The sequence below is a fragment of the Carya illinoinensis genome, chromosome 1 (genome assembly GCF_018687715.1).
Source record: "Carya illinoinensis cultivar Pawnee chromosome 1, C.illinoinensisPawnee_v1, whole genome shotgun sequence".
Taxonomy (NCBI): Eukaryota; Viridiplantae; Streptophyta; class Magnoliopsida; order Fagales; family Juglandaceae; genus Carya; species Carya illinoinensis.
The window spans coordinates 57,822,828-57,841,634 of record NC_056752.1 but is presented as its reverse complement, the minus strand read 5'-3'; the positions used below and the strand labels follow the sequence as shown (position 1 = coordinate 57,841,634).

At 37.5% G+C, this 18,807-nt stretch overlaps 1 protein-coding gene across 3 annotated transcripts in view; it reads left to right on the top strand.

Annotated features, from left to right (window-relative positions):
- LOC122292864 (E3 ubiquitin-protein ligase SHPRH) overlaps positions 1-18,090 on the top strand; it is a 51,006-nt gene extending 32,916 nt beyond the window's left edge. For 2 of the 3 annotated variants that reach the window (XM_043101415.1, XM_043101410.1), the window contains exons 11-19: positions 4,241-4,457; positions 4,545-4,724; positions 5,525-5,641; positions 5,862-6,104; positions 6,205-6,409; positions 6,824-7,038; positions 7,787-7,938; positions 17,071-17,335; positions 17,493-18,090. In XM_043101415.1, the coding sequence (XP_042957349.1) occupies positions 4,241-4,457; positions 4,545-4,724; positions 5,525-5,641; positions 5,862-6,104; positions 6,205-6,409; positions 6,824-7,038; positions 7,787-7,938; positions 17,071-17,335; positions 17,493-17,753 (1,855 nt within the window). In that variant the 3' untranslated portion in view covers positions 17,754-18,090. Of the gene's footprint in view, positions 1-4,240; positions 4,458-4,544; positions 4,725-5,524; positions 5,642-5,861; positions 6,105-6,204; positions 6,410-6,823; positions 7,039-7,786; positions 7,939-8,059; positions 9,895-17,070; positions 17,336-17,492 lie in introns of those variants that run through there. The other variant, XM_043101423.1, reaches the window with a different exon arrangement.
- Positions 18,091-18,807: the final 717 nt, after the last annotated feature.

The window sequence follows — 18,807 nt, the reverse complement described above, 5'->3', positions numbered from 1 at the left end:
CCTTTCATCTTTCTTGTATTTGACACTTACCTCCATAGGTGTATCAACAGAAGAAGTGTCCTCCGAACCAGCCAAGATGATAAGATCTTGAATATACTTATGCTGGTTCAAGAAAATACCATTGGCTCGATGATGAACTTCCAGTCCTAAGAAATATGTGAGCTGGCCAAGATTTTTCATATGGAAAGTTGCATGCAACAGTTGTTGAAGCTTATTAATCAAACCACAATCAGTGCCAGTAATGATAATATCATCCACATAAACCAAGAGAATGACTATACCCGATGTAGACTTGTGGAAGAAGAGAGAATAATCATACTAACTTTGTATAAAATTGAAGGAAAGAAGTGTACTGCAAAACTTCTCAAACGAAGCCCGGGGCGCTTGCTTGAGCCTATATAGAGAACGCCTTAGCTTGCAGACATCATGAGGAGAAGAAGTAGTCATACAAGAGGGAAACTTCATATAAATCTCTTCTTTGAGATCACCATGAAGAAAAGTGTTCTTCACATCCATCTGATACAGTTGCCATGACTGTGAAGCGACAACTGCTAAGATGGTGCGAACTGTGGTCATTTTGGCAACAGGAGCAAATGTCTCCTCATAATTAACCCCATATTCCTGCTTGTTACCCAAGGCTACAAGGCAAGCTTTGTACTGGTCCAAAGAGCCATCAGAGCGAAGCTTGACAGAGAAAACCCATTTACTCCCAATAGGTTTGACTGTAGGAGGACAAGGAACAATATCCCAAGTGTGATTTTCCTCAAGTGCTCGAAGTTCTATTTGCATGGCATTTTGCCAACACTTATGTTCCATGGCTTGTTTGTAGCAAGAGGGAATGGAAATAGAGGATAAAGTAGCTATAAGAGAGACAGGAGAGGAGAAACCATACTGATCAGGGGGTCGAGAAGGACGAGTAGACTGGCGAAGAGTGGTGGAAGCAGGAGTAGGATTAGGCGCTGGGTCAAGATTGGGAGGGGGCACAGCAAAAGCGGAACTAGACTCATGTCGACAGTGTCGTTCATATACAAAACCAGGTTTGAACCTTTCCATAATTGTCGGGGAATCAGAAAAGCTAGGTAAAAGAGATAAAGATGCAGATGATGGCTCAACATGAGAGGAAAAGAAATATTGATTTTCAAATAAAACCACATTCCTAGAAATCCGTATACGACGAGCATGAGGATCATAACAAACATGACCCTTTTGAGGAATAGCATAACCAAAAAAACACACTTAATAGATCGAGTAGTAAGCTTATGTCGTTCATGAGCATGGAGATGCACAAAACAAACACAACCAAATGTATGAAGATCAGAATATAAAGGAGAATGACCAAACAACTTAAAGAAAGGAGAAACATGATTTAACGTAGGAGAGGGTAAGTCATTGATCAAATAAACTGAAGTAGAAAGCGCTTCACACCAAATACGAGGAGGAACAGATGATTCAAGTAAAAGTGTTCTTACCACATCAACAAGGTGACAATTTTTCCTTTCAGTAATACCATTTTGTCGCGGGGTCGAAGGACAAGAACGCTAAGAGAGGATCCCTTTGCTTTGGAGAAGGCCTGAAACTCATTAGACATGTATTCGCCTCTAGAATTAGATCGCAAGATCTTGATGCTGGTAGAGAATTGAGTCTCAAGAAGGGCAAGGAAGCGCTTAAAGACTGAAAAAACTACTGCCTTAGCCCGGAGGAAGTAAACCCAAGTGAAACGACTAAATCATCGATAAAATTAACAAAGTACTTATAATGCGCATGAGAAACAACATGTGCAATCCCCCAAACATCACTATGAATAATATCAAAACATTGTGAGGCAAGTGATGCATGAGAAGAAAAAGGTAGAACTTTACTTTTGCTAACAACATTACATGCAGAGGAAAGTAAAGGAAAACTAGTGATAATTGGGGAAGGAGAAACATGGAGAGGAAATAGTCGTCTCACTTTAGGCTCTTTCGCAATCATCTTTCCTGACACTTGATTTTGCACAACACAACCAGAACGAGAAAAATGGACATTACAATTATTATCAACCAATTGACCAATAGAAAGAAGATTTGTGGAGAGGGCAGGAGACACAAAAACATCAGTTAAGGAAGAGGAAAGATCACCAACAACATTGATAGGTAGAGAATTGCCATCAGTGGTGTTAATTTTCAGATTGCCATCATAATTTCTGACATTGGAAAAAGAAACAATAGTATTGGTCATATGATTAGGGGCTCCGGAGTCAAAATACCATGGCTTAGAAGGAACTTTATGATTACTTGAGAGCCCAAAAGTAGAAAAAGCAGAAGTAATTATCTATTGTACCATTTCAGGAGTGAGTGTGTTTGGATTGGCCAAGGTTGGAGAAGCAAGAATAGGAGCAACTGGCGAGGCAACAGGCAATGCTGCAGAACTAGAGGCACCAATGGAGGCATGATAAGCAGTACCCTACTTCCTCTTAGGTCGTATGGGACAAGCGGAGATGATATGGCCCGATTTCTTGCAGTAGTTACAAAACTTTTGTGGGCAATCCCAAACAATATGAACAAAAGCTTTACAACTAAAACACTGGACAACACGCATGTCTCTACCCTTATTCCGCCCTTGTGCTGCACAAGCCACAGGAATAGGTGCACTAGTAGGAGCCTGATGTGTCATTGAAGCTTGAGTGAGTAGACGCCGATCCTCACGTAGAAGTTCACCCAAACAAGCATCCAAAGAAGGAACAGGAGCACGATTAATTAGATTAGACCGTGCAATTTCAAAGTCGGGTCGTAGCTTCATCAAGAATCGATCTCGCTTGCTGGTGGCATGCATTGCTTGGACAGCAGAGAGAGCTGTAGTGGGAACATTAGCATAAACAATGTTGGAATAATCAGCCCAAAGAGTTTGAAAACCAGAAAAATATTCCTCAATTGAGAGACTTCCTTGTGTGAAATTAGCCATCTCATACTTCAATTGAAATCGCCTAGCGGAGTTGTCTTGATTGTAAACTGTGTTGAGATAATTCCACGTAGCAGCAGCAGTTTTATAAGGCCTCAAACTGAGAACAAGGTGAGGCTCAACCGAGCTAAGGATCTAGGTCATAACCCGAACATCCTTAGTTTCCCACTTAGACAAAGCCTCGACATCTCGAGGTGTGGGATCACTCCCATCAATATGACCCCACAATTCTTTTCTTTTGACAAATAATTTAAATTGAAACTCCCAAGCAAAATAATTTTTGCTAGTAAACCTAGTATGGAATGATTCCTACCTATATGAGGACATGATGCAACCCAGAGAGACAGAGAATATCCCACCAAGAAAAAAAAAATGCACAAAATATCCCACCAAGACAAAGCCACAACCAACCAGAAATCAACAATAGAGGCTCCGAAAATAATAGTCCAGACTAGGAAACACGACAGAGGGCACCGACAGCAAATAGAACAAACCCAAAACAAGCCCATACTACCAGAACAGAACTGGAAAAACGCAACAGAAGTTGCCAACAGCAAGAACCGAACCAAAACACCCAGAAGCAAGCGACAAAAGTGCCGAAAGTCCAACCAAAAGCCAACTACAAGAGTCACCAAATCACAGAAGTGCCGAAATTCCAACCAGAAAGGTGCTGCGATACTAACGAAGGCACAGAAGTGCCGAGAACACCCTAGACCAGAGCCAAAATTCCGAGAGGTTGAGAAAGTGATGTCGGATCCACCAGAAATCAACCCAGAGTGCACTGAACAAGAGAAACCCACAAATCCAAGCTAAAAAAAATTCAAATAGACACGGAAATTAACAACCTTGCTCTTGATACCATGTCAAATTACTAGAGAAACCAGAAAATACGACCAGAATTTTGGAAAAACTCGTCTGCCATGTGTGCAGCCCCATTCTCATTAAGTAGGCAATCTTTACAAGGTAAGAACTAAGTATAACTCCTAACTATTAGCATCTATACATGGAAAGAATAACTATTGAGTATATATGGTAACACAAAATAATATAGCTAATATCTACTTGAACAGTCTGTCCTCGAGAGTCAGTGTAGACATCAGCGTCTATCATCAAGTGTCCAGGTGTTCAAAGAGGAAAAGAGTGCTAGAAATAATAGGATTCCATGGTAATTAGGAATGTGCCACTTTAGAAAGCAAAGGTGAAACCCTTCACTTAGAGTTTCTATAGACGATAAGCAGTAAATATAAGCTCTTTCAAATGTTATATTGCTATTAGGTAATAACTTTTGTTTCTCCCAGTCCAGATTTCGAAGCTTAAGTTCTCTAAAATATCATATCCAGACTGGTTTGGATCAATTGGAAGCCTCTAGGATAGTGTTACTTGATCAACTTCTGGAAATTGATCATACAATGGAGAAACCAAAAGAGGAGGATATTGAACGCGTGAGATACTGTCGAAATTGCAATGTCAATGGGGATGGTCCTGCATGTGTTGCCTGTGAACTAGATGGATTGTTTCAGGTTTGCTCGCAAACTTGTCTGTTAACCATGATGCTCTCTTGTACAACTAAAATTTGTTTTCTGCGGACATCTGACTGATTTCTCCAGGATTATGAAGCAAGGCTCTTTCGTCTTAATAAAGAAGATGGAGGGATGATTACATCTGCTGAAGAGGCCTTACATTTGCAGAAGAAAAATTCTGCACGCAACCGATACTTTTGGAATGTACCACCACCAGATTTATCATCCAGTGTTAGAAAGAAGAGAGATGTTGGAGAAAGAGTTGTGGTTAGTTGTTAAATCTATTCCTCGTTTATGTATCCCAAATCCCAAGTTAACGTTAAAGTGGACACATTTTATTTACACACTGATGTTAAATCTCTCTCTCTCTCTCTCTCTCTCTCTCTCTCTCATGCACACACGGTGGCCTGGTGCAGATTGCTTCTTTATCAAATTCAGACATGTAGTTCTGTGTGTGTGTGTGTGTGTGGCCTTCTTCTATCTGAGTGCAGATCCTTTAAAAAAAGTCTCTTGTTATTTGGTTGATAGAGACAAGGTTCGAGAACCCTTATTTACCTAGATTGGTAGGGAATCCACTGGAAGAACGATGTTTGAAGCAGATTGCTTTGTTGTAATATATGGTACTGCTGTGATTTTATAGAGGTTTGTAAGTTACTCCATTGATGAACGTAGATTGACCCTTTTTTGGTTATATACTTTTTTGTGGCGTTCACATGATCAAGTTTAATTACTGTGCAGCAAGCCATAGTCAAAATCATTTTTGTGGAATACATTTTAGAAAAATTATTATTTGTTCATCAAGAGTTGGAAGGTCTCCTTGTTTATGACTCATATATCAAATACTGAAAGGATTTAAAATCTTATTTGACCTTTTTTAAGTTGAAACTTCATTATATTCTGTTTGTTACTCTTAAGTGGAGCAACTATACCTTGGTTTGGGTTTGACAGATACTCTAGGAATATATAGCTGTCATCTTCACTTCAGGCAATTAATTGTAGTTTGAGAGGGAAAAAAAAGTGTAAGCACTTATTTTCATTACTCTTATGCTTATCGTATCTGTTTATAGGTTTCAAAATCTCCATCTGAGTTGGAGATTGTTCTTGGGGTTATAAAGGGCTATTGCAAAGCTCAGTTAGGAAGCGAGGGTATGTCAGCAGCCAACATGCAGCTTCAGATTCTAGAGGTATAGCCTTATTGATCCTTTTTTATTGGCCCCAACTGCTTATCTGCAAGCAGATGTTTATCAAATTTGCATGGAATGATTTGAACTAATGCTTTTTTATTATATTGACTGCTAATTTCTGCTCAAAAGTTTCCAGTAGTTCTTGGTTAATTTACTGCATGCAACTAGGCATGTTCAAAGATCTTTAAGATTAAACACTTTTTCCTTTCACTCGGTTAAGGGCATGCGGAGGGAGTATGGCCATGCAAGGTCCTTGTCAATAGCCCAAGCTCAAGTTCTGTGTGCGCATGATGAACTTAAAATGGCTACAACACGATTACACATAAGTGAAAATGAGAATGAAAAAGCTGTTGATGCTTTGAGGCGAGATGAATTACCTTCAGCTAGTGTACAATATTCTGATGACAAGTTCATCTCCATAACCTTGTTGTCACGTGTAAAAGGGAAGCTTCGTTATTTGAAGGTACAAACACACTCATCTCGAAAGTTTCAAGTTTATGACTGGCTTTCATTGGTATATTTCCTTTTTTGCAGCTGGTACTTAGTGTATGTATCATTTCCAGGGTCTGGTACTATCTAAACAAAAGTCCCCACTGGAAAGCTCTACTAATTCCTCATTAACTCAAGAGATGGGTAGGCTGTCGACTTCTACAGAGCATAAAAGTGGATGTGTACCTAAAGCCGATGATGAAACATGCCCAGTTTGTCAAGAAAAATTGAGCAATCAAAAGATGGTTTTTCAGTGCGGGCATGTTACTTGTTGTAAATGTAAGTCTTTATCAATTGTATCCATTGTATTACTCTTTTGTTTGCCCTAACAATGTAGGGAAATATAACTGAGGTCCCTCTTAACAAAATTCCTAAACCAAAGATTTTGTTTTCTAAAAATGTTAATCACTCAAAGAAAATCCTTGAGTCCCCTTAGTTGGAGGAAAACACCATTGGTGACATTATGGTAACTTGTAATTCCTTTAGAGAACAGAAAAGAAGACTCACTAATGAGATACCTATAAAAAAGAAAAGGGAAGAAGCCTTACGTTCATTAATCTAAATCATGATTTTCCTGGAACTATCTTCCCATCCTTCATCTTTCAGGGCTCTCTCTTTCTTGATTCCTATCGTATTGATGGATTTTGTCTATTATACACCATTTAATTGTGACTTCACACTTGCCTCTTGCAGGTTTATTTTCAATGACAGAGCGGAAGGTACATGATAATAAGTTTCAACCTAAATGGGTAATGTGCCCAACATGCCGACAGCATACAGATTTTGGAAATATAGCTTATGCTGATGATAGAAAAAATGAATCTTTCAATTCACCTGTGTGGCATCCATATCAAGGTCGTGAGAAGTGCGAAGAATCTATGATTGTTCAGGGTTCGTATGGAACAAAGGTATGATTCCTATGTAATGCTTTATCCCGTGACATATTTCACATGGCTTGGCTTACAATGATATGCTACTTCTTTGTCCCTGCATGTGTTGTTATGTGCAGTTGATTTGTTCTCTCTCCTCTTGCCTCCAAATGATCGTGGTCCTTTTCCCCTGATATTAGTTGCCACTTTTTCTACTTCTGAATAACTGTATAATAGATCATCGACCTGAACTTGTCAGTGACTCAATGCTTGGCTTAATTGGTGGATAGACTTATAGAGTCAACCTATGCCAGTTGGGGTACCAAAGTATGCTTGTGTTTGTGCGGTACAATACTTTCATGACAAGCTGTTGAATAACAATTTTGTTTTCGTAACACATCTCATCTCATCTCATATAATTATTACAACTTTTTCAAATTTACACATAAAATAAAATAAACCATTCAACTTTTTCAAATCCCAAAACAATAATAATATTAAAAATATATATTCTAACAACTTTTTCATCTCATCTACAAAAACAAACGAGGCCTAGATTCATCTTGCTTTGTCTATGTCTAAAAAGTTGGTTCCATTACTCTTCATACTTGGTAGATCTTAAGTGAAGGGTTCCACCAAGTATAATTCCCTTTTGAGTTCTTGGCAACGTGATGTCTAATTTTACCTACTTTAGTTCTCTCTCTCTCAATTTTCCTAGCATTTTGATTAGGTCGTCTATGCTAGTTTTTATTCCTATCCTATTAATTTTATCTTGGTTATTCTGAAGATTGAAGCAGTCACAAGAAGGATCTTGTGGATCAAGCATATAGATCCAAAAGCAAAAGTTCTTGTTTTCTCGAGTTGGAATGATGTCCTTGATGTGTTGGAGCATGCCTTCACTGCTAATGAGATCACCTTTATCCGGATGAAAGGAGGCAGGTAAGAGATTCTCAAACAACTTATTATGGAATGGAACTTGCTGCTTTCTTGGCTATAATAAGCTAGAGCACTTTTTTATTTTTTATTTTTTATCAGTAAATAAGTATTTTATTGATAATAGGCGAAGCCGAGTACACGGGACATATATAAGAGCCACACCTAGGCATGACTATCTAAAGATACAAGAAAATCATATACGTTCATGCCATTAAAGTCTATTACAATCGACGTCTATTACAATTGACCAATGGAATAAAGTGTGCAGAAAAAAAGTTTTAAGCTCATCCATTGTCCGTTCACGATCCTCAAAGCTCCGACCGTTTCTCTCCATCCATATGTACCACCATAGATAGGTCGGTATCATCTTCCACATAGCTACCATATGAGAATTACCCTGGATTCCTTGCCAACTAGCCAAAAACTCAACAACCATTCTTGGCATTGCCCAGATGTGTCCCACTCTCGCAAATATATCGTTCCATAAACTTATAGCTACATCACAATGCAATAATAGATTATCCACAGACTCACTACTTTTCTTACACATGTAACACCAATCCAATACAATGAAGTGGCGTTTCCTTAGATTATCTAAGGTGAGAATCTTCCCTAACAAAGCTGTCCGTACAAAAAAAGAAGCTTTTAGGGGGACCTTAGTCTTCCATATGTTCTTCCATGGGAATGTTCTTGTAGAGTGTGTCATAAGAGATTTATAGTACGACTATACAATGTATCTCCCCTTCTTGGATGGTGACCATATAATCTTATCCGCTCTTCCAAACATACTACAAGTGTGTACAGGATTGAAGAAATATGTAAATGTGTCAATTTCTCAATCTTAGGCAGCTCTTAAGGAAAATGATGTTCCATTGGGTTGAACCACTAGAGAGATCCATAAGCTCTACTACTGAGGCCGCCTTTGTTTGTGCAATGTTGTATAGGATTGGTTAGGCTTCTTTGAGGATTTGATCTCCACACCATAAGTCATTCCGGAATTTAATTCTAGACCCATCCTCAACTACAAAACATGTTGATCGATGGAGATTGGTCCAACCTCTTCTTATGTGTTTCCAAAGCCCCACCCCATGTGGTCCATTCACTTCATTCGGGCACCATTCTCCTCACAATCCACCATATTTTAAATCTATGATCACCCTTCATAAAGTTCCAATTGCTTTGTGATATCTCCATAACCATTTACCCAATCAAGCCTTGTTGAAAACCAACAAATTTCGAATTCTCAACCCGTCTTCACGTATAGGGGTACAAACTGTAGCCCAATTCACCAAATGAAACTTGAATTCTTCATCTATTCCCCTCCATAGAGCACTTAGAGAATAGATTTTCCATTCAGTGTTGGATAATTATAATGAGTTCAAAGAAGGTTGGTAAAATCAAGTATACGTAAAAAATTTTCACTGATAGAGATCACTAAGGCCTGGTTTGGTTTCACAAACCTTTAAAACCATCTCATCCCATCTCATCTTATCTCAACATCCAAACATCATTCAAACACACATTTTTCATTTTCAACTTTTCAACTTTTTCATCTAATTATTTCCTAATTAATACAACTTTCACATCAGTGTTGTGAACGGAGTGTACAAGATAATAGCTAGAGTCTTGGCTAATTCGTTTAGTTTGGCCATTGAGAAGATCATTTCACTTGGTGCTTATTGCCAGTGAATGACTAGACAATAGGCTTAACTCGGGTGGGCCAAGGGTACTTTGCAAGTTAGATATTGAAAAGACCTTGATCATGTTTTTGGGAATTTCTTCATTATTGATCTTGGGAATTGTGGTTTTGGGAAAATGGCGTTCTTGGACAATGCATTTTATCTCTTCAATATGCTTTTCTATATTGGTGAATGGCACAATGGCTGGTTTCTCTAATATCTTTCGTGTAATCTGTTTATCTCCATAACTTTTTGTTATTGTCGTGGAGGTTTCTAGTAATGTTTTTAGCAATTGAAGGAGGTTTCCACTCAGGCTTTTTTGTGGGGGCTAGTAATCATGGTGTTCTTAACATTTCCCACTTACTATTTGTAGATGATACCCTTGTATTTTTGTGGGGCAAACCCAGATTGTCTTTGATCTTTGAAGGAACTCTATTTTTGCTCTAAAGTTGTCTCTAGGTGGAAAGTGAATTTGGCAAAGTTAGAGCTTGCTCCTGTGGTCATTTTATTAATGTAGATAGTTTGGTAGCATTGGGTACAATGTAACGCCCAGATTCCGGAGGTTCGAAGAGTTAGCTCTTGTAACATGATAAGCAACCTCAACAACGATATTGACAAGTCTCTAAATTCAAATACATACTTTCTAAGACTCCAAATCTAGCATAAGTACTTCTAATTTAATTAACTACACATAGTAATCCATCAACTCAGTAATCCATCAACTCCTCAATATAATAATCCAAATAAAATAGATCAACTTCAATGTCTCAAATTAACGTAATAAAATGAAATAGGATTTACACAAGTCTTCATAATCATCTAATCATACTGAAATCAAACTACTTAATAAATAAATCTAGCAATAGCACTAGTACCCCAAGGTACTCAACCACTATTCTCAGCTATTCCTGCCACATACTCTATTATTGATCCTCATCTGTATCATCGAAGTCATCTGAAAAATATTATGGAGATAAGGGAGTGAGTTATCAATAACTCAGTAAGCAAAGAAACTATACTAGTATGTAAACATAAGCATTTACAGAGTTTGGAATGCATAACGAAACATTTACTTTCAAAAGGAAAAGTCATAACAATTACTTTCAGAATGCAGAACAAAACATAATACAAAATATCAAGGCGAAGTTTTCATAAAACTTTCTTATTTCAAAAATATCCTTTGGCATATTGTAAATTAAAACATCATCTTCATATTACATCAGAGCATCATATTAGGACAGATACCATTTTTAACTCCCGTGGTAGAGTTATAAACTACCATTATACCCGTAGCTGGGCCATATGCTACTATTATACCCATGGTGGGGCCTTAATAGAAACGGAACAGACATCATCGGACAACAAATCATATTCAAATGCAAAATCAAAAACTCATGCCAAAGTTTTTCAGCTTACACATCATATCAAAACAGAATACTGAGTAGCTTCATATCATTTCATATATTCAATAGAACAAAATCAAAATATCTTCATCTTAACCACAACAAAACCTTAAGAATCTCATTTTCATTCTTTTTACAAAGTTCAGAAACAATATGCAAAAATAAGCTCATGTCCACCATTCTAGACAAAAGTACATTCTCTTTCATACAGAGTTAATGAGTAATGCCAAAACAAATTATTGAGGTTGTTTTTCATATTTCTTTTAAAAAACAAACATGCATATTTTCTGAAGTCAACCTCATTTCATTTTCTTTTTATGCAAAGTCTAGTATAGAAATCTCGCTTACCTAAACTTCTTAGCTTCTCAGAATTTCCTCAAAACAGTATCAAACGAATATCAATCTGCACCTATAAAAATTCATGTAACTTGAATAAATCTCCAAATGAACATATAACTCTTATTTACACCTGAAATACCTATTTTAATTCCTCAAAGCCTAAAATTCTCTTAACTCTAAAAATACTTTCGCTTTCTAAATTCCTCAATATTCTCCTAATCGAAATAAATATTCTGCTTAACCCGGAAATAAATTAATAATGATATCTTAAAATATCCAAAATATTAATAACATATTATAAATTAGTAAAATACTTTGATCGTTTTAGATTCCCAAAAATAATAAGTCGTGAAAACCTTCTCTCTTAAAAATGGGTTTACTTTCTTATAAATAACATAATTATTCAACTTTACAAGAAATCTAATAATACCCATATCATTTAAATATTCCTAACATGTTCTTTTATTTTACAATATAATTTTATTCGCATAGATATATCCACATCTATAAACAATAACATTAAAGATTCATTTCAAACACTAAAATTTAAGTGTTTTAAAATAAAAGATTAAACACTTATTATTTACTACTAAAATTGAATTGTAAGCTTAATACTAAATATGGTAAATTAATACCTTTCATAATTTTCATGATGGCAGAAAAAAATTTCGGCTAACACGAAATAAATCAAGCCCAATTTACTTTAAATCATTAACAAGCTTTTGAAAATAAAACAACCACTGTCATAAAACTTTAAACCCAAAATGATTTAAGCCCATGGACTTTAATGGCCATACTGAAATTATAGCTAGGTATGCACTACTGAAAACGAAAAACCTAAACAACTCAAAGCAGCAAACAGAAAAACATAATAAAACCAAAGAATTTTCGAGCGGCGGCTACCCAAACGAAAGACCCAACCAAAGACATCATGGATGAAATCATGCGCTGGCAGCAGGCTAAGGGTGGTGCGGTTGAGCTTACACAAAGAAAGGAGAAGGCGTGCAGGAGCTTACCCAGAGAAAACCAGGAGCGGTGGCAAAACGGGCCTAAGATCAACAATGGTTTGTGCGACAGTGGATAGCGGTGGTGCGGCGAGGATACCGTGGTCTTAGCTTCCGTCACTGGCAGTGAAGGGAATTACAACAGCTGAGAATGGCCTCTGGTCAAGCAAAGGTTTTGAGAGCTCAACATGCTCTGTTTTAATCAGCAAAAGCAGAGGTTTGATGTACACAGGTTGGGTGGTTCTCAGTCTGCGGCTTGTGGAGGTGATTCACTGAAACTTAGGCTACGGCAACTCTATTCTTGGAGAATTCTCACACAGATTACATATATACATATATATATACAGCCGTGAACCCTAGAAGGCAAGAGTCGTGCATGGCGTAGAAATAGGCGTGGAGATGTGCATGGCATGGAATGTGCCTGACGTGGAACTAGTCCTTGGATTTCCTGGGCTTGGGTATTAAACGTAGAAGGTTTGGGCTTTTTCCTTAGTTTTGGGTCTCGATTCAACCTCTAAAAATAATCCAACTTGTCCCACAAATTTCTCGGCTTATGAAAAGATTTCACCTAATCCAATAAAAAATTCAATGATTTTTAACTCAATTAGCAAGCCCAAAAAAAAAAAATAATAATGTCAATATCCGTCAAAACAAAAATTTGGGCCCGTGGTACATTTAAAAAAAAATACTCATTAATCTCAAGTGGGCTTGGTGGTGGGCCCGGCTGTTACATACAAAGTATCCTCTTTATCTTTGAAATATCTTGTTTTCCCAGTGGGAGCCTCTTTCAAGGCCAAGTCTATTTGGGATGGGGTGATAAAGAAGATTGAGTTCCGCTTGGGTATTTGGAAGAGGGTGCACTTATCCACAAAAGTGGTGGAATTACCTTGATCAGAAGTGCACTATCCGATTTGCCACATATTTCCTGTCACTGTTTTTGCTTCACACTAGTGGCCAAAAGAATAGAGAAGCTACAACAATACTTTCCATGGAGGTTAGGTCAAGAGGTCAAATTTAATTGGGCCACGGAGTGCTCTCCCAGTTTTTAGGGGTTTTGGTGATTCAAAATTTGCTCTTGTTCAATCGGGCTCTCCTAGGGAACTGGCTTTGGCGTTACCATTACCAGCATGAAAGGAAGACTTTGAGGCAAGTAGTCGTGGATTTCAAATTTGATTGTGCTTGGACCAGTGGTTTTCTAATGAAGCTCATGGGCTCCACAGGTTGGAGTTGTGGAAAATGAATAGTAGTGGGGAGATTTTCTCTAATCCTAGTAGACTTGTGGTGGGTGATGGTTATAAGATTAAATTATTGCATGATTTATGGTGTGAAGACAGCCTTCAAGGAAGCTCTCCCAGAGGCATTTAGTATAGTGCTTTTGTAGGATGCCTCTGCGGCTGATGCATTGGAGATTTCTAATGGCTCCCCTCAGTGGGATGTTAGTTTTTTAAGAGCGGCTATGATTGGGAGGCTGATGTTTTCACAGAATTTTTTAATCTTTTGTACTCCACTGAATGTCTTGGTGGTGCTGGTAAGTCTTTGAAAGTTTGAATCCCTTCAGCAAAAGTGAAGCTCAGGTCCTCATGCCTCAGGATTGAAACTCTTATCCTCACTGGATTATTTGGTGGCTAAGGCACCCCTAAGAGTAGCCTTTTTTTTTTTTTTTGCTTGGACAGCCTTTTTAGAGAAATCCTCACCATGGATAACCCAAGGAAACGTTATATCATTGTCTGATTGATGATGTAGTATCCCTAGAAAGAGCAGGAAATCTGTAGACAATATTTTACATTGTTTTGAGATTGCCAGAACTTGGCGAAATGCCTTCCCTGGTAGAGTTGCATTGGTTTGGATTATGACTGGAAGGATGGTAGACCTTTTTGCCTATTGGTGAGAGTTATATGAATGTTCACATATCATTGTCTGATTGATGATGTAGTATCCCTAGAAAGTGCAGGAAATCTGTAGACAATATTTTACTCTGTTTTGAGATTGCCAGAACTTGGTGAAATGACTTCCTTGGTAGAGTTGCGTTGGTTTGGGTTATGACTGGAAGGATGGTAGACCTTTTTGCCAATTGGAGAGAGTTATATGAATGTTCACAAGTTACTGCAGTTGGGAAGATGGTCCTTATCTACTTAATATGATGTATTTGGGAGGGAACGACAGAAATTTTTAGGATTGCAAGTGGAAGATGGATGAGCTCAAAATTTTCCTTTTCAATACATTGTTCCTTTGGCATTTACTCTTTTCTTGTTCTTGAATCGGTTGGGATGAAATGATGAATCTATTTCTTGGTCTCTTTGCCATCGATTAGGCCTGCAGAAGTTAGCCAGACAAAATATGGCCCAATCGTATTGAATCTAAACAGGTTCTCAACCCAATTAGTTAGTAAGGGGAAGCTGAGAGCACGAACAACGCAAGAAACATGAGCCATTGTTACAGCCCACTCCAGAAAAATTATCCAAATTAGTATTACTGCGGATGTGGTAAAAGTAAAGCGCAAGAAAAGTATGACATTGAAGGAACATCACATAAACTCAATGAGATGATGAAGTGAAGGCTTCTCCTAGACTAGGCCAAATGGCTTGGTGAATTTCCTATCGGGCCCCTGTTAAATAATTGGTCACAAAAGTTTAGGGACAATGTGAACTTAATTATTTAATTAATATTCTAACTTCCAATCACCTGTTGGCCAAATTTCCTATAATAAGGCTTTTCCAGGTTAAAGACGTTGCTTTTGCAGTCTTCAGAATTTTTCGTCATAAATTTTTTTTAATCAATAAACAATAATTTTATTGATGAGATTGATTGGCATAGCACAAGTAGAATCGGTCTAACATATGCAATATTTTAATGAGAAATGCTACTATGCACTATGCTCCATAATTTATATCACTTACTTTGCCTCCTTGATGTGACACTACAATGTGGTGCCACATGGCTTATTTAAATTTAAAAAATAAAAAATAAAAGGATAGAGGAAATTTAGGGTTTTAGTTTTCATATTTTTGTGTTTTCGGGCACCATTTTGTTTTGCATATATATTTTTTAATAAGTCACATGGTGCCATGTTAAGGGGACAAAGTGAGTGGTATAAATTAGGGGGCATAGTAGCATTACTCTTATGTATAATTGAAATGAGAATTGAATAGAGTAATCAATATTCGAATTCAAGATCATGACTTTGCTCCATATATAGTCTCTAATTATTCTAAAATTTAGAATAGATGGGAGATGATTATGTAATGGATAAAAAAAGAAGTTAATATAATTATTTAATTGATATTCCTTTTTTTTTTTTAAGCAAGCATATATCATAGATAAACTAAGGAGTTACAAGATACAAGATACAAGATTCAATGGGGTAGGAGTCCCCAACAATCATCTCAAAACCAGCAAATACAACACAAGTGAAATAATAAAAAAAGAGGGATCTAAAGCTAGAAATTTGGCTTCCACCCATTTCCCACAAGGGGAAGCCGCTTGAAGCGGTTTTTACATAGTCTAATAAACAGACTATAAGACTATTGCTTGAAGCCGTAGTGAACTGATGTGTGCTACATTTTGCTAGGCTAGACTGGCTGAAGTAGACTTCTACGACCACTTTATCTTGATTCTTAGTTAGGGAAAGCAGGAACATAGGAAAGTGGCAATAGGAAAATGAGTCAAATTGCCGGCGAAAGATTGCCACTGGTTGTGGAGGCGCATGTATCTCACGTGCCACACTTGGCAGTAAAGTATAGGTTGGATCTAATAGATCTATGGCTGCTGACTCCAATGGAGCCGCGCGTGGCAGCAACAGACTTCCCCTGGCGTGGCGGCATGTGGATCTCACGAGTGGGATGATCCACGCGTGAGGCACACGCGCCGCTCTTTTGGTCAGTTTTCTTCTGCTTTCTAACAGATTGGCGGTTGGAGAATTTGATGGTGGGGTGCGTAGCGGTCGTTGGAGGCTGGTTGATGGCAGATCGGCACATTTCGGTGCTATGGGCGGGAAACTGAGTTGAATGCTGTAGAACTTGCAACTGCCGTTGATCGTTGGACTAATTTTTCACATCCCTATAGAATGTGGTAGATTAAAATATCCTGGGTAGAAAACAAAAGCATGGTAAACTGGTAAATAAGATGTATCAATTATTAATGCTCATATAAACCTATAAAAAATATTCGTATGCATATAAGAAAAATTCAATTAATTATGTTCATATTGGAGTAGATGGCTGATTCTAATGGTTGCTTGTGATTCTTCAAGTAATTATCAATATTAATACATGTTTATTATGATTGCACTAGCTGCAAGTGATTCTTTTGGGGAATGAAAAACAGTGTAAGAAATTTGGTTAAAAGAACATAGAGCGCCAGTTTTTTTTACCCCAACCTTCTAGTATAACATGTTGGACGGAGGGAGGGTGGCATCTATTCTTCATATATCAATAAAGTGCATTATTTGATATTTAAGCACACATTTGGCATCAATGAGGAAATTGAAACATGCAAGGCTTGCACACAAGTGTTTTCTTTGTTTTAGATTTTCTCCTTTTTTTCTTATGTTTTTCTAGACATCACTTCAGTTGTCAGATTGCTAATAGTGCTTGTGCAAGCACTTACCGGCTTTGATGGCCATAAGTGTGTTTGTTTTTGTGTTTGTATGCGTTCACGCATGTGTGCATGCGTGTGTTCATATTGCTTATGGTTGTAGCTTTGTAACTATAGGAAATCACATACTGCCATAAGCAAGTTTAGAGGACAGAATAACACTCCAGAGGGAACTTGGAAAAGACATACCCAGCAACCAGCATCAGATTTTTTTCAGGTGTTATTGATCCTTATCCAACATGGAGCCAACGGCCTCAATCTTTTAGAAGCAGAGCATGTTATTCTAGTAGAGCCGTTACTTAACCCAGCAGCAGAAGCACAAGCTATCAGCAGGGTACACCGAATTGGGCAGAAAAATAGGACACTCGTTCATCGTTTCATAGTATGTCCAGCTTTCTATTTATGAAATGGCAATAGAGTATTTACGTAAACACACACACACATATTAACAACACACTCGTTCTCCCACTTACAAGTCTTCGCAAGAGTTGGATGCGCAGAGAAGTGGTTAATTAAATCTATCTTGTTCTTTTGTGAAGGTTAAAGGCACTGTTGAAGAGAGCCTATACCAATTGAACAGAAGCAGGAATACCAGTTCATTCATCAGTGGGAACACAAAAAATCAAGATCAACCTGTCTTGACACTTAAAGATGTTGAATCTCTATTTGCGACGGTGAAATCAACAGTACCAGAAAATAATGAAAAATTAACTGGAAGTCTCAGACATTTGCCACCTTCCGTTGCTGCAGGTATGGCAGCGGAGAGGAGAGTCCAGGGGCATACATCATGTTCTTCATGAAGATCTAATCAGTTTGTGGTATAGCAAAAGTTACTTGATAGAAGTTATGAGGCAAGTTTTCTGGCTAAATCAAATCCAGTCAGATGTTTCCCATTATAAGCATGGAAATCCATAAGGTTATCGCGGTGGGTTCTCTAATCAAAGTATTGCTTTGGATAATATTTTGTTTCTATATTTGTTCAAATTATTTCCATTTTTTGAATAAATTGGGACTCTTCCTTTTTTGCATTTTTTTTTTTTTTTGAGATATCTGTGATGACAACTGCAGAACCTCCTCATGTAAAGTAGAAATTCAATGTAATAAAATAAATCCTTCTCTAGTGATGTTGCATGGAAATTCAGATTACTTCCGCTCATGGATACGAGCCAATGAAGTTGATTTGATTTGGCTTTCCCCGCTCTATTTTTCCAAACGTAAATAGCCCTTGTTTTGCTTACAAAATGTATTTGAAGGCCCTTATAAGTTATAAATCGAATCGATCATTGGTTTATCCTAATCGGATGAAGATGTTCTAGATTTCTTAACACGGAGGACAATGCTGTTACTATTGAACTCGGAACAATGTCGGAACTTTTTCAATTTTCAAGTTAGGTTAATTGTAAAATCATTTCTCAAATCTTAGCCCGTTTGCATATCAATCACTCAATTTCAAATTTTTGTGCACGCCCTAACTATGCAAATTTTAGCAGGTAAGTTCTTCCATCCAATTTCCGTCCCATCTCTCTCTTTATGGTAAAATGCCCCTTATGAGTAATGGTAAGGTTGTCATGTGGCAGCCAATCACAACTCGATGCGTGGCATTCAAATGCCATGTCAACACTTATTAAAAAGTGAAAAATATTTTAATAATACATAGAGTTCTTCTAATATAAATTTGATGATCCAAATTTTCAGACTTTATTCGTTATAGTTTAATCATGTGTAAAAAGTGTTCAACAAACCCCCACATCAGCTCCAATTTGGGGTGGACAATAATTACAGAAAAAATCTATATGTAATCACCCATGTGCAGTCGCCGTGCAACACATCTACATGGCTCACCATGTAGCATTG